Source organism: Mus musculus, chromosome 1 (assembly GCF_000001635.26).
Source record: "Mus musculus strain C57BL/6J chromosome 1, GRCm38.p6 C57BL/6J".
Lineage (NCBI taxonomy): Eukaryota > Metazoa > Chordata > Mammalia > Rodentia > Muridae > Mus > Mus musculus.
In genome coordinates, this window is record NC_000067.6 from 190,105,004 (window position 1) to 190,126,613 (window position 21,610).

At 43.8% G+C, this 21,610-nt stretch overlaps 1 protein-coding gene across 6 annotated transcripts in view; it reads right to left on the reverse strand.

The window, feature by feature from the left end:
- Positions 1-13,031: 13,031 nt before the first annotated feature.
- Positions 13,032-21,610, reverse strand: part of Prox1 (prospero homeobox 1) — a 52,793-nt gene continuing 44,214 nt past the window's right edge. For 3 of the 6 annotated variants that reach the window (XM_006497124.4, XM_006497126.4, XM_006497125.4), the window contains exon 5: positions 13,032-18,405. In XM_006497124.4, the coding sequence (XP_006497187.1) occupies positions 18,217-18,405 (189 nt within the window). In that variant the 3' untranslated portion in view covers positions 13,032-18,216. The remainder of the gene's footprint in view (positions 18,406-21,610) is intronic. The other 3 variants (NM_008937.3, NM_001360827.1, XM_006497127.4) reach the window with 2 other exon arrangements.

The window sequence follows — 21,610 nt, forward strand, 5'->3', positions numbered from 1 at the left end:
TGTGATGGTGATGAACTCTTATTCTCCTGGAACTGTAAGGCCACATGAACCATTTCTTTGATCAGTTGCCTTGGGGACAATATTTTGTCACAGCCACAGAGAAGTAACTAATACAATGTCATACACAACCATTTTGTCTGAGGTCAGGGAACAAGTTGTTTGGAGGCACCTTTGAGAGCTGAGCATATTCAAGCAGAGGATACAGCGTGGTGGGGTCCAGCCATTGTCATGGTGCTCCAGAGAGGATGTGGCTGAAATCCACCAGAATTCACCAAGGGATATTGGAGGTATAACTCCTAGTAGACCATACCAGCATGTCTGTGATTCCAAAGCAATATCTCCTCTCCTTTGTTTTTGTCTTTAAATTTATTTATTTATTTATTTATTTATTTATTTATTTATTTATTTATTTATTTCAGACACACCAGAAGAGGGCATCATATCCCACTACAGATGGTCATGAGCCATTACATGTGGTTGCTGGGAGTTGAACTCAGGACCTCTGGAAGAGCAGTTGGTGCTCTTAACCACTGAGCCATCTCTTCAGCCCTCTCCTCTCCTTTGTTAACCTATTCAGGTCTGCTTGTCTGTTGGAAAACTTGGTTATAAATTTATATTCAGAAGAAGTTTATAGTGGTTGCTATGATTATCAGATTTTTAAAAACGCCTCATCAAACAAGGTCTCTTCACAGAGATTTCTTGATTTTTGGCCCCTCTTATCTTTCTCCTGTTTGAGCCTCCCTCTTTCTCCCTCTCTCCCTCTTCCTCCCTCCCTCTCTCCCTCCCTCCATGTCTCTCTCTCCCTCCTTCCCTCCATGTCTCTCCCTCTCCCCCTCCTCCCTCCTCTTCTCTCTCTCTCTCTCTCTCTCTCTCTCTCTCTCTCTCTCTCTCTCTCTCTCTCAGAAGTGCTACATGACCTCAGATTGGTTTGTAAATTTCTATTCTTTCCAGTGTGTGGGCTCTAGGGTTCAGTGCTGCTGTTCTGGGTACTGCTGAGGCTTTCCGAGGCTCATCCTTATGGGGATGACACCCCCTCCAGTGTGACTGGCTTGGTTCCACTGTGTCAAATGTATGCAGCCGAGAAAGTGGATATGCCAGCAGCTGGAGTGGCTGAGCGGAAGGAAGGAGGTTAAAAGGTATTAATCCCATTTGAAGCAGCAGGCAGTGTGCCGAATGCTTTCAGATACAATGCCATGTTTAATCTCCCTAACAATCTTGCAAGAAGAACATTGCTATGACTATTTCCACATACAAAGTTACAGTGGTTCAAGGAGGCTGGAGTTTGATCCATGGCTACTCACTACAAAGTCCATGGATGGGTCAACAGTGCCACCTCATTTTGACTCCCAGCTCAAGCTATCAGAGATGGTAGGTCTCCCAGGAATCCTGCAGACAAGAACTATATCACACGGAGGCCAAAAAACGAGCCTCCATGAGCTGAATGAGCCACACAGCCATGGAATACATGTAGGCAAAAAATATTCCATCAAGATTTTACTCCATGAATGTGTCAGGTTGCTCCCAAGAGAAAGAGGAGCCCTGGTCAACAGACAATACTGTTGTCTTGTGCTCTCAAACCCCAAATCTACTTCCTGGACCCAGGTCAGCACACTTTCCAGACGCTTCCAGTTTTGCTTAGTGAGTTAAGATCATATGAACAGGGCTGAGGAAACTGTAGGCAGACAGAATTAGCAAAAATTCTTTCCCACAATACAGCCCTCCATTCTTCTAACATACCTCAAGTGCATGCCCTCGGCCAGCACAGATCTGCTGAGAGGAAGATTAACAATGATGACAAGAATAGCCCCTGACTTGATAAAACAAATATCAAGTGGGTCAGGGGACAGGAATTGCCTGTAAATGACCTTGGGTTCAGTGTGTTCTTCATTAGCAGGGATTGCACCATCTTAAGTATTTCAGTGCGTGCTGACTCTGAAGTTAGACATTAGACCACTGCCCTTGAACTCAGTCAATATTTGCAGAAGGTGGGGAGGGGTAGAGGCCACAGAGCCACAGAGGGAAATGGAAGATACTGGGGGGGTAAAGCTTGACTTTCCATCTGTTGACGCTTTAGAAAGTGTCTTCGGAGTTCCATGTTCTCAGTGAGGCTGGGTGCGAGGTCAGGACAAACGTGGCGGGCAAGTTTTCATTGAATGAAGTGGGTTCTGCTTTAGCCCGAGCTCCTCTCTTCTCGCGAGATAAGGACGAGCGCACTGAGTGGATCAGCAAACAGTCCGTGTGGGTCAAATTCCAGCCCCAGCTCTGGGCTCCTGCTCCGCTCTTTGGGGCCTCATCGATTTCCCTTTCCTGAGGCTTTGGGGTGAGAGGTCAGGGAAGGTGGGGAGTGTGGGCGGCCAGATTTCCTGTCTTCCAGTCATGGAGTCTCAGATGGGGAAGCACTTAGTTTTGTTAAGCTCATAGGACAGTCTAACTGCACACTGCCTTCTGCTACTTCATCATTGCCTGGTCTGCTGTTTGGCTATCTACCGAAATTCGAGGAAAATTTATGTATTATCATATATATATATATATATATATATATATATATATACACATACATATATATACACACATATATGTATATATGTGTGTATATATTTATATATATGTATATATAGTGTATATGTGTGTGTGTATCTATCTATCTATCTATCTATCTATCTATCTATCTATCTATCTATCTTGTTTTCCTGTTCTGGGGATAGGGCCCAGTCTTGTCCATGAAAAGTAAGTGTTCAACTACAGAACTACACCCCCACACATTGCGCCATCTATTTTGTAAGTTTGTTTCTTTTCTGATCACTTACCCTTGAACTCTGGTCTAGTCTAAGTAAACTCCCCTCATGTATAACATGTCTCCCTTATCTATGCTTGAAATCCATTATTCTACAGGCCAAACCAAAAACCTAAAAGCAGCAGAGTGTGTGTGTATGTGTACATATGTGTATGTGTGTGTACAAGCATATGTATGTGTATATATGTATACATGTGTATGTGTATTTGAATGTGCATATGTATGTGTAAGCACATATGTGTCTGTGTGTATATGTATGTATGTGTGTATATAAGTATGTTTATGTGTAACTGTGTATATGTAAATGTGTGAATGTATGTGTATCTTTGTGTGTAGATGTATATATGTGTCAGTGTGTATGAATATGTATATAAGTGTGTCTGTGTCTCTCTCTATATATATACACATATATGTGTGTGTGTATTAATGCTCGTGTGTTAATGTGTATATGTATATTCATATATGTGTATATGAATGTGTATGTTTGTGTCTCTAGGTATGTGTATATGAACCTGTAGATATGTATTATGTTTGTGTGTGTACATGCATATGTGTGAGTATGTACACATGTATGCACATGTGTGATGGTCCCTTCCATTCTGACATACCTGCACACTCGTACTGTGGGAGGATAGGGTACATACTCATTCTGTGTCCGCTGCCTGTGTCCTGACCAGGACCTCCACGGAGGCACCTTTGGGCTGTTAAATTGAGGACAGAAAAGAAAAAAGGCCATAAGGGTGGCACCGAGGCACATGACTAGAGCTGGGGTCAGCATGCCTTCTGTTCCTCACTGTGAGCAGTGACTTCCCTCTCTGACTTCCTTTCCTTCAACTATCTTTTGAGCACAGCCTACCTCAGGTACATCCCACTGCACATTTTACTCATTCCTCAGCTCAAGGACTAAATGGTATTTTATGAAGGGACAAACAATGACTCAGGAAGACTAGAATCAGTGGCTAGGCTTCCGCTGCAGGTCTAAGCTTACAGTCCATAGCACAGGTACCATGTGGGTGCCTTCCCCCTGAGAGTGGAACTGCAGACCTCTGACGTGGACTGGTTAATGCAGACAGCACACTGCACACACTGACAAATGGCTCCATCCTAGGTAGGAACTCTGCTCCTCTCAGCAAGTAGCTCATGTCTACCTATGCCTCTGTGATTTTACCACTGTATATGCAAGGACGTGGCATATTTGCTTGCTGGCAAAATGCTAAACACAACTCATAAACATAACATTTACATTAATTAAGTCCCCTGATGGATACATAAACCAAGTGCCAGGGGCATCAGCCACAGCGTGGTGGGAGAAAGGGGTTCTGGGTTCACATTACCAGGGAATGTGATGTTCCTTACCACAGGGAGGGAACAAGGACCCAAGTGGGACCTGAAAGTCTCAGGTCAGAAGCTAGGGAGAGATACTTGGTAAGAGGACCCAAGTTTGATCCCAAGAACCCCAGATATTGTTACAGATTTTGATAATCTCATTGGGAAATCAGAGGCAGGGGGATCCCTGGCACTCACTGGCCAGCATTTAACTGATGATATGACCCAATGAGAGACACTGTCTCAAAGGAAGTGTTGGTATTTCTGAGGATGACAACTGTGACTGTCTTCTGGCTTCTACATATAAGTTCATGTATAACTGTGCCATCTCCCAACACACACACACACACACACACACACACAGAGAGAGAGAGAGAGAGAGAGAGAGAGAGAGAGAGAGAGAGAGTGTGTGCACACACAAATCCCAAAAGAAGCCATAGATTCGGTTGAACCATAGGGAGAAAAGAAGTCAGAGTTTAGCAGAACTGAGGGTACAGGTCTGCCATGCCTAACTACTCACGTGCAAATCTGTGCAGGTGATTGAGAGCTAGATGAAGCACCGACCAACATGAGTCTCATGCATCTGATGTGCATGGAGCTCTTCTGTAAGCACTGTTTCTAGCTCAGCCTGCTTTCTGTAGAACAGTTGGGTAGAGACATTTCGTCCATTTCCTGCCAAGCTGTCACAGCATCCTTTTTAAACTATTCATCAATGCCAACAGGGGAAAGTCTCCCCACAGGTCTTTTTACTACTGTTGACTCACGTGGGTTTCAAGACTGTGGGATTTCTTTCACTTCTCGAGTCCAAATTAGAGGACAGAGTGAAGTGGAAACTCCTGGTTTCTCTGGAAAGTCGGTTATGCCAAATGATGTTTTGTAAGGAGCGCATAGGTGAAAGGATGTCTTGCTAAAGCAGACACTTGATGAAGTATAACTATGACCCCACAGACAGTGGGAGATGAGCACAGAGCATTGGCTTGGTTTGCTCCTCCTCGATACTGTTTACTAACGACACACATGTATTGGTTCGCCTTACACTGGTTCATGTTGCTGAGCTCAACTTGCAATAACACTGCCTTTGAGAGAACTTGCCGAAGAACTGCCTGTGAGGTTCCTGTGGCAGCTTGCTGCTTCAGTGGTCTCACCTGAGGCCATTGGTGAGAGTCTAACTGTTCCTTCAGAACTGAACTACAGCTGCCTGGTGTTGTGCCTGGTGTCGACCTGCTGAAAAGGCTGGTCTGTAGCTGCCGGTTCTTGTATGCTGTTTGTCTGCCTAGAGGACTGGTCTGCAGCTGCTGAGTCATATTTGGTGTTTGCTACAGGTCTGAACTGCTGTCAAAGAGCTTGCCCAGCAAAGAACTACTTCTGAACAGGTCCACTTCCCCCATATCCTAATAACTTTTCTCTTCCACCACCTCTGCTGAGTGGTGGGTTAGAGGAGAGTTAAAAGTAGGTTGTAGAAAAATGTATGCCTACAATAGAGGGCCTGAGGAGAAGGTGGCACTGCTGAGCTGTGTGTCATTCTACACCATTTTGTGTGGTCTGGAGGCACACAGCTGCCATCCCAGCATTCAAGAGCCTGAAGCAGGAGCATAACAAATTCTAGGCCATACTGAGGTACAATAGTGAGAACTCATCTCACTAATGAGAAAGGTACTAAAGTTATAAACTCAAAGACATGCCTGGCAATATGCCGTAGCAGGTAAAGAGGCTTACAGTACAAACCTGAAATCATGGGTTTGATCCATGAAACCTAAGTAAAGGTGGAAAGCTAGAACTGCCGACTGCATGTTCTCCACTCTCACCATCACAAGGGCACGCACACGCATGCACACACACACACACACACACACACACACACAATACACAAACACAAATACATACACACACAGACACACACACACTTTTTTTTAACAGTCAATGATAGACATGAACCAGGTGTGGTGATACACATTTCCATCCTAGCATTTAGGAGCTAGAGGCAAGGCAATCCAAGTTTGTGGTCAGTCTCAGCTGTTTAATAAGTTCGAAGCCAGCCAGTATACTCCAGTATATGAGACTCTGTCTCAAAAATAAACTAAAACGAGCACTTCATATGTTCCTTTTGCTACCGTGTTAGACCATATGGTGGGAACTCTTTAAGCACATCACATTTCCTGGAGACAGTGTTATTTGGGTCAGATTTCTCCACAGCCTAGCCTCTTACTCTTTCCTCACAGGGCATAAAATAAATTAAGCTGTAATTAGAAGTCATTTCAGAAAATGAAATACCAGGGTTGCTTTGGTATAGAATGGAGAATTTGTTTTTAATTGACATACTATTCTAGATTTCTTGATTTTTTTTTTTTGATACAGGCTCTCACATAGCCCAGGTTGGCTTTATATTCCTGATTCTCCCACCTCCACATCCCAAGTACTGGCGAGACACATGTACAATACTGTGTCTGAACCCAGGGCTTTGGACAAAAAAACCCAAACCAAACAAAACCCTGAGCTGTCCTCTGCCAGCCAAACTGACCCCTAGCCCCCAGATTTCTCATGTCTTCTTTGGTTAGTAATTGAAAGAAAGGCTGGAATTTGTTCCAGTTGAACCTGGCTTTGTCCAAAGCCTTTGAGTTCCAAGAAGAAAGAAGCGAGAGGTGGCCTCGGGGTTGGGCAATGCAGCAAACTGATGTGTCTGCTTTGTGACACGAGGAGGTGGCAGCCTGTGGCACTTGAGTGAGTCAGCGGCTCCCACAAGACACTCTGATCTCCTGTGACATGTCTTCCCATGTTCTTGCATGAGCTGACGACTCCCACAAGACACTGATCTCCACTTTCATGTTTTCCCATGTTCCTACATGAGTCAGTGGTTCCCACAAACACTGGCCTCCACGGGCATGTCTTCATGTGTTCTCTGCTGGGAACACATCCAGGCCTTTGGTGAACAGCACATGACTAAGGCACACTGCTTGGTTTAGACATGTTGCAGTGGATCTGCTTGTTTTTTTCCCCCCTGTATGTTTGTGAACATACAGTGCCTTATATAAATTTTTGTCTATAATATATAAACAATGTAATATGAGTTATTTTGAATACTTGGCTAATTTTAACCATAAATCTATTGAGACCAGCTGCTTTGGGAGAATATGAGTAGATATTGCTTTTTGTTTTGTTTCTTGGATATCTTTGATCATTTGTTCTATGGCTCTTATATCTATTAGTGTTTCCTGTGTGTGTGTGTGTGTGTGTGTGTGTGTGTGTGTGTGTTTCTTACTTTTAGGTATATTACAATTTCTCTCTCTTTTGCTTAGAAATTCACCTACCTGACAAGGACTCCTCGCACACGCATCTGTGATGATCTGGAGTGCTGAATACTGAGTAGAGGGGAGAAGCATCCAAGTGATAGATAGCCCATGCGTTTCTCCTGGGTTTCCTGGGTTTGGGTAACTCTTCCTCCCTCCCTCCCTCCCTCCCTCCCTCCCTCCCTCCCTCCCTCCCTCCCTCCCTCCTCCTCCTCCCCTTCTCTCTCTCTCTCTCTCTCTCTCTCTCTCTCTCTCTCTCTCTCTCTCTCTCTCTCTCTCTCTCTCCCTTCTGCTCTCTCTTTCACACCACACACACACACACACACACACACACACACACACACACACACACACTACTCTTAGAGACCCAAGCTTTGAGGCTTTGGTTCAGTCACCCTGTCACTCACTTGCTGAGCCAGGAAGGATGGAGGGAGCTTTTATTTTTTATTTTTTTGATTATCAAAGACTTTCTAATTGTGAATAATCGAAAGTAAGAATATTGATTTGGGGCAATTGTATCCCAATCAGTCAAAAGTCACAAAAAGGACACCAGTTACTCTGGTTGCTGGGACCTGGAGCCTCACTCACGGAGCAGTTTCCAACACCTGTAAAGCACTGGGTGTTGTTTGCACAAATACTAGGCAAAACCCAGTCTTTTTACACCCACAGCACTTATTTGCAGAGACGCAGGCATTTTTTCCAGGGTAGCTGCCAAAGGTCTCCTGAGCTCTCTCTGTGCACCTGGGTAGCCCCGCTGGGGGCTTGGCAAACACTGCCCTCCCCTCTACCAGGGTACGGCACCCACACATTCTGTTTCAATGTATGATGGTACCTTGGTCTCTCTAAATTGTCCCACACCAGGGCTGACCCACGCAGGGGGTGACCAGGCAGCTACAGTTTTGCACTCCGGAAATAAGTGGATCCCTGGGTCCTCTGTGTTCCTCAGAGTCTCCTGCATTCAGGTGTAGTTCTTAGTTACAACCTCACACACCTTTGCAAGATGACAAAATCTACGGACTGGGAAAGAAGGAGCACTAATTGTGGTCTGCACGACTTCTGTGCCGGACTCGCGCTGTTTCTATGATATCATCTCTCTGTGCCGGACTTGTGCTGGTTCTATGATGTCATCTTTTTGATAGAACCCATGTGGTATTGTGCACTTTCATTTTCACACTCATCACGAAAGATGTCTCATGGTGCCCAGTGAGTCCTGAGCCACCACCATTACTTAGTACACAAATTCTGCTTTACAAATAACACACAACCTAGTTATTCTATTTCAAGTGCACACTAAAAATCTACTTTATTACTTATTTATTTATCATTGTGTGCTGGTTTATGTATGTCATGATGTATATGTGCAGGTCGGTGGGCTGCCTGTGGGGGTTAGGTTTGTCGTTCCACCGTGTGGGTTTTAGAGATGGAACCTGGGTCCTCATGGTAGGCAGCAGGCACCCTTACCCTTTGAGCCATCTTGTCAGAACCCTCTCCCCCTCTGCCTCACCCCCGCAACACACATTTTTAACAGAGATCTTATATTCTACCCAGGAGGTCATTCTTTTAAGTAGAGAAGTATTTTTACTAGAGAACATTTTAAGTTCCTCAGTGTGATAACGAAAATGCTTTTGTTAAAAAAGGTTTTGACCTGGGAGTCCCTTGAGTAATATTACATTGCTTTTCAGTTCTGGGAAATACTTCCCTCAGACTAAGATCCTCTCTAACGCCTAATGCTGGGGCTGGGGAAAAGGCTCAGTGAGTTAAGAGTGTTTGCTTCACAAGCATGGGACATGAGTTCCCATTTCAGAACCCTGGAGAAGAGCCTGGCGAGAGACCCTGACTCAGTGAATAAGGCAAAGAATTGGGAGAGAAGGTCACCTGATGTCCTTCTTACTGTACAAGTGTGTGTGAATCCAACACACACGCTCTCATGCACACATCACACATGCGTGCACATACACAACTTCTTTGGTGCTAATCTTTATTTGTTCCTGACCAGTGGAGAAAGGGTCTCCTCCTGAAAGGAGGAAGAAGTCCATAACTGGAGCCAGGAAACTGGTTCCAGAGGTGGTAGTCTGGAGGCAGAGTCTGGGGAATAAGCCCATAGCAATATCACCCAGAAATGACACTTTTAGTGTGTCGGGAAGGCCTCTCTTGCTCCCACCTCTCAGGCAGGAGACTTTAGACCTAACATGAAGACACTAAGCCTTTAACTCATGCATGGCTCCCATTATTCTATCAGTAGCCTGGTCCCAAGAGGAGCACATGGTCCTTGATCTCTTAACTCCGTCTTTCCTACACAGCCCATCACTGGGAAAGAGGGGGAATGGGCCGAGGCACTGAAGGGAAGACAGTTACACGTAGACCAGTCTTGTCGAGTGCCGCCGCCACCTTCAGAGTCTTCTCTTGCCTTGCTTGCTCTTTGACATAAATTTCTCACAAGAAACAAAAACACTCTCTTGTTAGAAAGGTGATTTTTCTCTCACCAGGAGTGTAGCACACCATCTGCATAGGACTCTTGACAGCCCTATCTACACTGGACAAGGCTCACCCAGCTCTCCTGGGACATTAGATGCTTGCAGTTGGGTGAGTGTAGCCTAGGCAAGACTTCCCTTGAATTCGATTCAATTTTCACCTCAAAATTAACTCACTAGGTTTACCCCAGGATATCCCCCCCCCCGGTGATGAACGGGGGCACCACTTATTTCTTTTGTGGCCTTCACAATCGTCGTAGTCACCAGCCTTTTTCTAAGACTGTTTACTGATTTCTTATACACAGGCTGCCCTTGTGTTTTACATCACTAGTGTGATTGTTCACAGTGCACCTGGGTTCCCAGGCATGGAGGAGGCTGAGCTAGGAGGATTGTGAATCCAAAGCCAACCTGGGCTACTTCCCTGCCGAAGGAGACGCCTTCTCAAAGAAACAAAATGTCGGTAGACCTTAATGCATGACAACTCATCTTTTCTTTTGATTATCAAAGGCTTCAAAATGCTCCTTTTTCCTGGTCTGTATTCATCACCCACAGTGCCCCCTTGCCTCTTCTTTCTCTTGCCTCTTTCTGTTTTCCTGTTGGTCACTTTCCCCCTCAGTCATTACCCCCTCTGCTTACATTCACAAATATGATGTGGTTGTATATCTATGTAAAATCGGTTTCCACACATAAACCCAGGCACGTGTGCTTTGATATTTCCCCGTGACTCTGATTCCTGGTATCTGTTCTGGGCTCAGACATGTGTTGGTAGATTTTCTACAGATATATGTGGAATTTTAGTTGCTGGCTGCAAGGTGTGCGTGACCTTTGGACATCACCACACACCACCACACATACCTGTTCACACCTGAGAACAGGTTACAGAAAAATAATCACAAAACTGAATCTCATAACGTTTTGAGTGTAGGGATGGCTGAGAACCAGTCGTCAGTATGCTTGGCCACATGTGAATTGGGTACACTTGCATGGAAAACTTGCAAGCTGTTGATTATTTTAACAGATAAAATGAATACTACTCTACTTGCTATTAGCTTGTGAAGTATGTGTGTTCCAGGAGGGAGTACTGATATCCCTCAAGCAATGTGTGGAGCAAGGTTTGGGTCTGGAGGGTTTATATATCAGGGTTCAGAACAGTGGTCTATTTGAGTTTAGAATAACATTAACAGATAACTTAGTCACCAGAGGAAAATCTTCAAAGATTTTTTTATTTATTTTTATTGTTTTAAATTATGTGCAGGTGCCTTGCATGTATGAGCACCACGTGCTTGCAGTAACTACAGAGGCCACAAGGGGGAGTTGGATTCCTTGGAGTTGGAATTACAGGGTTGTGAGCCATCCATCATGGGTGCTTGGAACTGAACTCAGGTCCTCTGCAGGAGCAGTAAGTTCTCTCAAATGCTGAGTCCCAGAAGCAGTGTTTTAATTAACCTTCCTCTCAGAAAACATTTCTTTCTGCTCTAAAGTGCATAGGCAACTGTGGACTTTTTGGTCTGCTCTGTGTGCACAGAAATGGAAGCTTGCTATATGACTGTGTGCTTTCTACTTTCCCAGAAGAGTGGATGGGGAATGGGGATTCTTTTTGCTCTGCTCTGGGAATAAATATTTTGGCATAGAGAGATGAAGGATTGGCCCTTTGCACACGTTAGCTAGGAAAACTGGAATTTAAGCTGCCAATATCACATCGACTCCAGGTAACTGTGTACAATTGCACCAGTGCATGAAGTTCTCACCATTGAAGTAAAAGTAAGAGAGTTCTTTGGGGTGGTGTCAGTCCACAATAGGGAACAGAGACGTGGTGGAAGAGCTGCTGTGAGTGGCAGTCATTAGTTTGCTTCAGGGTAATTCTTACTCGTAATAAAAAGGATCTAGGCCACCTTTAGTTGCTCTAGCAGAATCCTAGAGTCCAGACATTTTATTAAGTTAAAAAGTGGTTTATTTGGTTCATACTTTTGACTAAATCGGGTAGTTCCATCCACCAGTTCACTCTGGAAAAGCTTTCATTGTAAACGGTGTGAACACAATAAGGAGGTAGAGCCCTTCCTCATAAAGTAGGCCAGAAAGCCACAGTCAGGACCCAGGGTTGCCCCCTTTGAAGCCAGCTTATCAGGGTCCTGAAAGAACTGCACCAATCTTTGCTATGATATAGGTTCTCCATGCCCAATCCATGACCTAGTTTGTCCTAATGTGCATCCCATCTCTTTCAGATTCTTCTCCCCTCTTCTTAGTCGCCTGCCGGGGACCAGCTTTCTGTTGCTTGAAACCTTGGGGAGCATTCTCAAACCTGTCTAAGCCACACAGGTATATAATACTATTCTTGAGTAATAAAGAGATACTATTTTCTGAGGCCCATACTTCACGCAGAATTAGGAAACATGTTGTCAGTGATGTCAAGAGGAACATTTTAGGGAGATAGCGAGCTTCTTCATTCTCCTACTTCTGGGTCTAACAGACTCATGCTTGAGTCCCATTCGAGACTAACTTGTTATCATGTGACCTTGAAGAACATCTTTTCTCTAATTGGTAGTAGTAATTGCCAGCTTAAAGGGTTCTATGCACTACAGCTCTCAAAAATCTTGCATTCGTGTTCATGTGAGGATGCACACACTCATAGAGGTCAGAGGAAAACCTTGGGTACAGGTCCTTGGTTTGTTTGTTTGTTTGTTTTTACCCTGTTTGAGAGTGGATTTTCTTTGCCTTTGTGTATCCCAAGACTAGCTGGTCTATGTACCCCAGGCTAGCTGGTCGATGTATTCCAGTCCAGCTGGTCTTCATCCTCAGGCTAGCTGGCTTGCAAGCTTTCCAGGGTCTCCTGTCTTCACCCTTTCCTGTCTTATTGTAAAAGTTCTGGGACTGAAGATGCATGCTCCTAAACCTGTCTTTATGTCGGTCCAGGTCCCAACCCTCACATCACAAGTGCTTTACCCAGGATGCATCTCCTCAAGCGGGAACCACCTTTCTCTCCCCTCAAGCTGAAGGCCAACCAAAGTTAATCAGAATGAGAGACTCTACACGGAAAGCAAGCCTCCAGACACAGAAAAGACATCTCCAGGCCTATAGATCAAAGCCTAATAGGTCCAAGAGCAAAATGCCACGGGTTTTCAGAAAAACAAAAAAAACAAAAAAAACAAAAGAATGGCATGAGCTTGTAATGTATATTTTATTTTGCACAAGCTTGCATATATACTGCACATACATTCAGTTTAGGAGAAGATGGAAGGCACACAAGGCAGTTGGACTACTGCACCCTTTAGTGGTACAAAGCAAACGGTCAAAGTTCGGAGAATATAGAAAAGCTTAAAACACACAACAGAAACCCTCCCCGCCCCCCCACGACAACATTGTCCTTTAGGTTTTTTTTTTTTTTCCTTGTTTTAAAATTTAGTAGCTGCCAAACTAAATTGTTTTTACTTTTTACTTTAAAATCAATTGTCTACGGCACCTTTTTGTTTTCTTTTGAATATGGACAGGGAGTCTCACTGTTTTTAATCCTATCAATTAATATTACAGTACATCCTTGGTAATACAAAATTGTACACCTTCATCAAATAAATTAGGATAAATTAAACCAATAAATTATGCAGTCTTCAGAACAATAGACAATAACAAAAATGCACAATTGAAATTGCCTCTAGCTAAAAAAAAATTCAAAAATTGACTTTATCAGCTCAGTTATTGTACTATATTCAAATCATAGGGTCTTTATTACAAAAAAAGAGCTTCATAATGCTATTTACAACATATTGCTAAATAATATAAAGGCAGTGTTTGTCACGGTTTATACTATATACATATGAGAAATGGCTGGGACAATGTTGGGGGAAGCTGTGACCTTTGACTCTTTTAGAGATCTGAGACCAACTCCAAATACATTAAATTTTTCCCCTCAATTTGAAGTGGCAATATACAACTTTAAACTGCTTTATTCCCCCCCATATGCAGAGGAATTGGTTATTTAAAAAAGTGAATCCGTTTTCCCAAAGACAGGCCAACCATTTGCCTGCTCATTCCCGTGTCTGCACATTAGGGGGTGTCTGATTTGAGAGAGCGCTCGGTTGAAAAGACTCAAAGTCCACATGCTTCCACTTAGTCTTAGAAGGATCACTCAAAAGGATGCAAAGATTAAACACTGGCTTGGACCTCAGCTCTGAAGAGGAGCATTTTAGCTTTAGTCTTTTAGACGGTTTAAAACCAACAGATCTACAGAGGCAAAACTCAGCTTCCTTGCGTGTAAGTGTGACACAGCGACACAAACCAACCGTTACACGTTCCGAAGGGAGCCTTTGAAAACAACGCTGTAAATCTGCAGACACGGAGTTTACACCAGTAGGAAACGGTTGTGCTGTTCACACCAATGAATTCTCTATAATACACATGGCAAAGGGATTGTTCATGTCCTTACACACATTGCTGCTTTTGGGGGGATATCTGTAAACCACTCTGGCTTTGATTAATTTATGGTTGCTTTTGGGGAGCAGCCTATGGTTAACCCCCAACTCTTTAATTAATTGATTGATATTAACCTGCATGTGTGGGGACTTGGGGGATTACTTACTAAATGTCTTCATGTACACAGAAAAGAAATGTCATAGATTTACAGAGTCGCCTGTATCCTTGCCCTTGCCCTCTGATAGAGAGAAACTGGTATCTTTTGCAAGAGCAGGACTTTTGAGATGCGTTCAACTGCCTGTACAGTCAGTGTAATGTCCCTAATAAATTCAACAGATGCTGTGAGACTGTAGCTATTTATTAAGATCTCATGTCTGTCTTACGTAACAACGGCCATGAGGTTAAATATTTACATTTCCTTATAAAAGTTCCCCTTTGCTTTAGTGTTTTTTTTTTGTTTTGATGTTTTTAAAATATTTTAAAAATGATAGTCACCCATATTCCTAGCACAGTAACAAGGATTCTTCAAACATAAAATACTTCAATTAAGTAACACTCAGAGGCACAAAGCAAACTTCAGGAATATGGTATGAACATTCACTGAAATAATTACTAGATCCTAACATCTTCCACGCAATTTTACCATTTAATGCAAAACACCTCCATTGAACTGCCAGAGAGACGGTAAGAAGTCAGGGTCGTGTTGTTGCAAATAGAACATTCTTTACACAAAACATAACAAATGCCTAAAATAGGTTCTTAAAGTCTAGATAAGAAAAGGTAAGCTTTCCACTTCACACGCATACATATGTATATTTTTACATGTGTGTGCCTGCGTGCTCACGCCCACACTTCTGCACACACATTGCACATGGTATGAAATATTGCTTCTATAGTGCTTCTCATTAGGCTAATAACACACGAGAGCTACACCACAGTTACAAAAAAATCGGCTTCTACAAGAATCTCAAAAACGCGAATGCTGCTCAGACAATTGAGAAAAAAAAATAATTTGCGGTGTATCAAACTGTTCTAAAAATTTCTCTTCTTCAAAAACATTATTCTCCCGCTTTGTTTTAAAAAGACGCAAAATATGCATAGCTATCAACATCATGTCAAACGGCCAGGAAAAGAAATTAGTGTTTATTGCAGCTGTACTTGGAAATAAAGTGAAAAGAAGACAGAAAGCCACAGAAGGCACAAGGACATTTGTACTTATGGGGGGAAAGAACTGGTGTTTTGAAGGATTTTTTTTTTAAATCCCCACGCTGGTGTAGTTTAGATCTAGGCACAGACTATCACCTTGAGTGCACACACACAAATAATACAGGATTAGCATAAAAGAAGTGGCCATGTGGAATTGCAACACAGCATTTAGAAATGGTCCCCAGGTTCCCACCACGAAAAGTTAACTTTCTCCTGTGCACAAAGCGGTTTTCACTTGGTGAGAACTGAATTAAGATGTGAACAATACTAGGTTATTTTATTCTTATTTATTTATTTGGTGGTTTTTGTTTTATTTAAGAACTAACTGCGTGGTAGGGGTATTGAAAGACAGGCTTCTGTCATCTACTATCTCACCGGGAGATGCTTGATCCAGTGGCTCGACTAGGGGCAACCACCTCAGTGCAAAGCTGTGGAGAGCTGCTTCTGTCATCGAGCTGTCTGTCCTCAGGCTGACAGAGTGAGATCATCTGTTCATCTCAGAGAACACCAGGAGGAGAGTCTAGGTAGCTAAGGGCACTGACATTCAGTAGAAAAGACATTTTTCTTTTTTTGCTAAATTTGTCTATTTAAATCAGAAAGGCAGAGGAAAACAATATTTTAAAAATCAAGATTAAGTCTAGAGTCAATATTTATTTGCCCCAGATTACGAAGATACCTAGCTATCTGTCTACCCAACTGACGACACTGCAGCTTTGCCTTTGACCTTGCAAAGGGTAACGTGGGGGAGATCTGATTAGCATGTGACTCAGAACAGCTAGGACCCTGATGGACCCTTGCAGGAACCACAGTGCCCCAGCTTTGCAAATGAAGCATGTCAAAGACTTCCATAACTTGTATTGATTGGGTTCCTGGTTCTGCTGTTTAATCTGTAACATTTATCTCACTGGTATGATTGACTACCTTGGCCTTTTTGTTTTAAAGACAGCCAGAAAAATAACAAATATACTCTAACAATTGTCTATTCAGGAGTGGGTGCGTGAGACGAGGAGATGCTACTGTAGTGAGTGGACAGTGTTGAGCATGCTAATCCATACTCTGTCCGTATTGCCGGGGCCTTCTGGTCTCCCGGAAGATGCTGGGCCTCGCAGGGCTTCACAGTTTAGCTTGAAGTCAGCAGGTTTTAAGGCTTTGTGCTGACAATAATTGTGTTCATACATCCCTGCCCATCAGCAGAATTTATAAATGATGTTGAATTACAGCGTTGCAGCCAGCTAGACAGTCACAAGGGCTGACCCGAGTCCTCCAAAGTCAAACGCTGATTTTTATTTTTTAAGAAATTAAGGGGAAATGGCATTTCTGTCCTTTATGTTTTAAATACTGGATCTGTTGCTGTGTCATTTTTACAGTGTGCACATCAGATTGTCTAAGGGGAAGTAGGGGCCTGGATCACACTCTTAGAGTGAACAGTGCTGTTTACTGCACCCGTACACAAAAATCCAGCTAAGAAAACAAACGTGAGCGATAGTTAGCATGCACGTGTAGGAGGTGGTACATTATCAAAAACCTGGGTGTTTGGAAAGAGCCATCTGAGAGTGGGAGAGAGAGAAGTCGGCTTTCTCAGTATGCTGGAGTTGTGTCTTTTTGGGTAACCCCAAACTAACCTATTGTACACACTTGGGTCAATATTAGCTTCTGTAGTAGAAGAGACCTGGTCAGCTGCTTTAAGATATTACAACCCAGAGGGAAAAGACAGACAGCCACCCTCCATACCCATATGCAAATGAGCCATTCCTGGGTGATGTCCTCACAGGAAGTAAAGATCAGGTCCACTAGCAGCTGCCAGCGTGCTCCAAGAGTGGGCAAGGGTTTCGTAGTCAGTGGGACTTCTTAATTCCTTACTGTAGAAAGGTATCTAGAAATTAGTGTTTTAGGAGAAGAAAGAAGGTTAAACAGCAACAGCAATGCTAAGCGTATAAAGAGAGTCAAGCAAAGGATACATTTGGAAAGTTCATGCCTTTTAATATCTGAAGCAAAGTAAATAGCAACTAGTGACAAAGCACAGGGTTTCCTCTAAGTCCACACGGCCAAGCTCACATCTCACCACGAGCCTGTTCTAAAGTTCACAGAGACAGCAGGTTGGCCTGCGTGCGTTCCCAGCCTTGTCTCAGGAGAGTCGGTTTTGTACAAACTTGGGTCTGGGGGTTTATGCCATTTCTCTTACAAAGGACTTGGTGACAATCTTTCTAAAACTCTGTCTTTTGAGGATACTTTTGAGATGTGAGCTACCCAGCTGCCGAGGGCATTGGTTTGGATGTTTAAGAAAAGCTTGCTTATCAGGCTCAAATCAAACAAGGTATTCCAGTGTGTGAAGTGTTTTCCTCGGGTTCTTCCAGAACTTCTTAACCCTAGAGAAACAGGAGACACAGCATGGGGTATGCATGTGAGCTGTGTCACAGTCACTGGCTCACTCCATAGCTCACGTGCACTTTACACAGGCTGACATTCCCTTCTCCTGAAAACCAACCCTACCTTAAGTCTCCAAATATTAAGGGCCTTGGGCAAAAGTAAACTAAAGGAAAACGCCCATCCCATCCCCTTGTGATGAAGGAAAAGAAAAGGAACCCAGAGATGAGCAGGAACCAACAGCTGACATCACAACATATCCATGCCTCCCCCACACAAATATATAAAACCAAAATCTAGACACAGAGAAGTTGGACATCCAAGGGGGAATTCTTCTATCCATACATTCAAAAGAGCGTTGCAATCTCTACTCGTGAAGGAGTTCTTGTAGGCAGTTAGGGGATTTGAAAATCTCAGGAACTTCACTATCCAGCTTGCAGATGACCTTGTAAATGGCCTTCTTCCAGGAAGGATCAACATCTTTGCCCGCGATGATGGCATTGAAAAACTCCCGTAACGTGATCTGCGCAACTTCCAGGAATCTCTCTGGAACCTGCTGATACAAGGAGACAATGGTATTAATAAAGTTTTCAGTTTCAAGTCTGTAGTTCTTCAAAGGAAACTGAGCTAAGTCCACACTCTCAGAAGGGGGCTTTAGACGGCACCTGCATTTTCTAAAAATGGCCGGCCTCTATTCTCTTGTGTGGAGTTGTTAAATATAGCAGCATTGTGATAGACGGCGGCTGCTCCGTGGGTTTCAGAGGAGACATGCGCAGAGGATACATGGGACCCGCCAACACCAGCGTTTCACTGTGGAACGCTGCAGTAGAAGAGAGACCCACGTCCTCACGTGGTTAAGCAGGTCCGTTCGAGAAGAAACTTGCCATCTCCCTTTTCAGAATTTGATTTCTTTCTCCTTTGGACTCCCATTATGAAAAAATAATGTATTTTCAGAATATAATACATGTTGGGCTTCTACATGAACTAAATCCCTAACGTCAATGAAGAAACGTTAAAATCGGTTTCCTGTTTGTGCTGTAGAACTGTTGCCTGGACGCGCAATTGTTTATTAAAATAGCCAGTACTATAAAGGGGTAAGATAACAGTACAAAATCCTGAGCTATGAAACTTACGCTGAACCCTGAATTGCTACCTTTTGCTTTGGCATTAGAATAGTTTCTTAGATGGCAGTTTGTGTAATTGATCATTGTTACAAAAGCTAACACTTACTGAGTGTTTACTGTGTCGGATACCATGTTACATTACATAGTGAATGTCATTTCATTTTTCCAACCTCTGTGTAAGGTGTTACTGTCTCAATGATACCTTGGGGGAAAAAAAAAAACAGAGGCACTGAGAGATCAGAAGGACTCATTCAGGGCCATTTTACTCCAAGATTGTCATTCTCCAAATAAGCCTTTCGGAATTTCTATTTGTCAAGTCCTTGCTCCCATAGCAATTAATGTATGAGACCTGTCTGTCTGTCTTTCTGTCTGTCTTCTTTTGTCTTCTCCTGATTAAATAGTGTGACCTTTTGACTGTGAGAAGAATACTTGGCACTCTTCAGAAGCAACTTACAGTAAAGCATGGCCTCTCAGTGCTCATATCAGCGTGATGGATTCATAAAATAACTGCACATTAATAATTTTCCCAGTACACATTAGTGAGGTTTTATTTTTACATCAAGTTCCGATGTAGGAGGACATGAATGCATGGCAGTGTATGTGTAGACACTTCTATCCTCACAGATATAACATGAAAGACCTTCACTGCAGCTCAGAAATGCCAGTTACTGGGAGATAATTGTCCACGAACAAGTGCAGTGTCTCCCTCTCTGCCTTTTCTCAGCAGGTATAGTGGGCATGTACATGGATATACATATACATAGATACATACACATGAATGAGTGATAGGCAACATAGAAAACTAAAACAATCACGGGATGTCCCTGAAGTTCTCATTTCTTCCAGTAGCTAGTCAATTGCTCTTTAGGGAAATCTAGTAACTTTCCAGAAAAATAAATCAATAAATAAATAAAAAGGGAAAGGAGGAAAAAAGGGAAAGGGAAGAAAAGGGCCCAACACCAAGTCTAGAACAGGCACAATGGCCCACATCTTCAATCTGAGCACTTGGATCTGAGTTCCAGGCTAGTCAGAGCTATACTGAGACCCTGCGTCTCAGAAGTAAAGAGGAGGTTATTGAGCAATCGCTCCCCGAAGCGTTTATGTTGGCCTGTCCAGACAGAGCTCAGAGCTGACAGGAAGTGTAGCAAGGGCCCCTTCACCCTTACTGGACAAACACCAGTCTACTGAGAAGCCACAGAGATTCCATGGAAGCACCTGCAGACATGCGGATTTCCTGGAGGGAGCATCCTGTCCCCACCCAATGACAAGTCATACCAAACGGGCCTTGCTGAGAGAGGCCATGTGGCTGGCTGTAGGTCTGCAGCCAAATGCTAACACGTACAAAGATCAGCGGTACAAACTGTGTGCTCTCTCGCTGGCTGCTGCCAACAGAACCTCCATGGGGACCTGTCTTCCTTCAACAACAAACCTAGAGCTACGGGAGACAGAGAGCTCGGAAACACACAGGTGTGAGTGCTACAAAGGGCGGGTAAGTCAGATGCCCCACCCACTCCAAGGACACGCCCAACCCCACCTGGGCCTAGCCTATCCACAGGCAGCCAGGGCCAGGGAGATGTCCCACCCACTCCAAGGACACACCCAACTCCACCTGGGCCTAGCCTATCCCCAAGAAGTCAGGGCCAGGGAGGAGGGCCTTGTGGAAGCTGTCAGAAGCAGAATTTGTCTAGATAACTCTACAACAGCATGAGCTTTTGAGGGGGTCGGGTAATTTAGGATTTCACTGAAGACAGAGGAGTTGTGCCAAGTCTCTACTCCAGTTCTCAGAGGCCATGAGCCTTAGCTGATGTGTCTTGTCCTGTTTTAACATTCACTTCTTGAGGTCACCATCGCTGCCCTGTGACAGCTTTTGTACTGTCTGACTTTTCACCTTCTTGTAAGTGGTTTCAGTGTGTTGTCCCCATCATGAGGTGTCCTAGCTGAGAAGCCCAGGTCTTTATTCTGTGTCACCTACATGTTCCTTAGGAGAGCTTTTATTATTCCACAAACACTGTTGTCCTTCACGAGGAGATGACCCCCCCCCCCCCTGCTCCATCCCATAGTGCTCTGTAGTCTACTGGTATGCTCCCGCAAGGCTTTGAGGAAAGAAACCCAGAGCTGGGTACAGCTCAGTGGTGCGGTATTTGCCTGGCCTGCATGAGGTTTAATCCTCAGTACCACTACAACAAAACAAATCAAAAAACAAAAAGCCTCAAAGAAGCAAATTAATGAAAAGATATAGTTTTAAGTAACACAAATCTTAGAAAACATTTTATGGATGAAAAAAATCTATGAGAAATCATAAAATAAAGATACCAGTGAACTAAGACATCTTTCTGACAAAACATGCTGGGCTCTGCATGCTTTTCCACTACTTATTTAGATTTAGTTTACATTCTCTCTCTCTCTCTCTCTCTCTCTCTCTCTCTCTCTCTCTCTCTCTCTCTCTCTCTCTCTCTCCCTCCCTCCCTCCCTCCCTCTCTCCCTCCCTCCCTCCCTCTCTCCCTCCCTCCCTCCCTCTCTCTCTTCCTCCCTCCCTCCCTCCCTCCCTCTCCCTCTCTCTCCCTTCCTCCCTTCCTTCCTTCCTTGCTTTCTGACCCAGGGTCTCATGTAGCTCTGGCTGGCCTTGAACTCAGCATG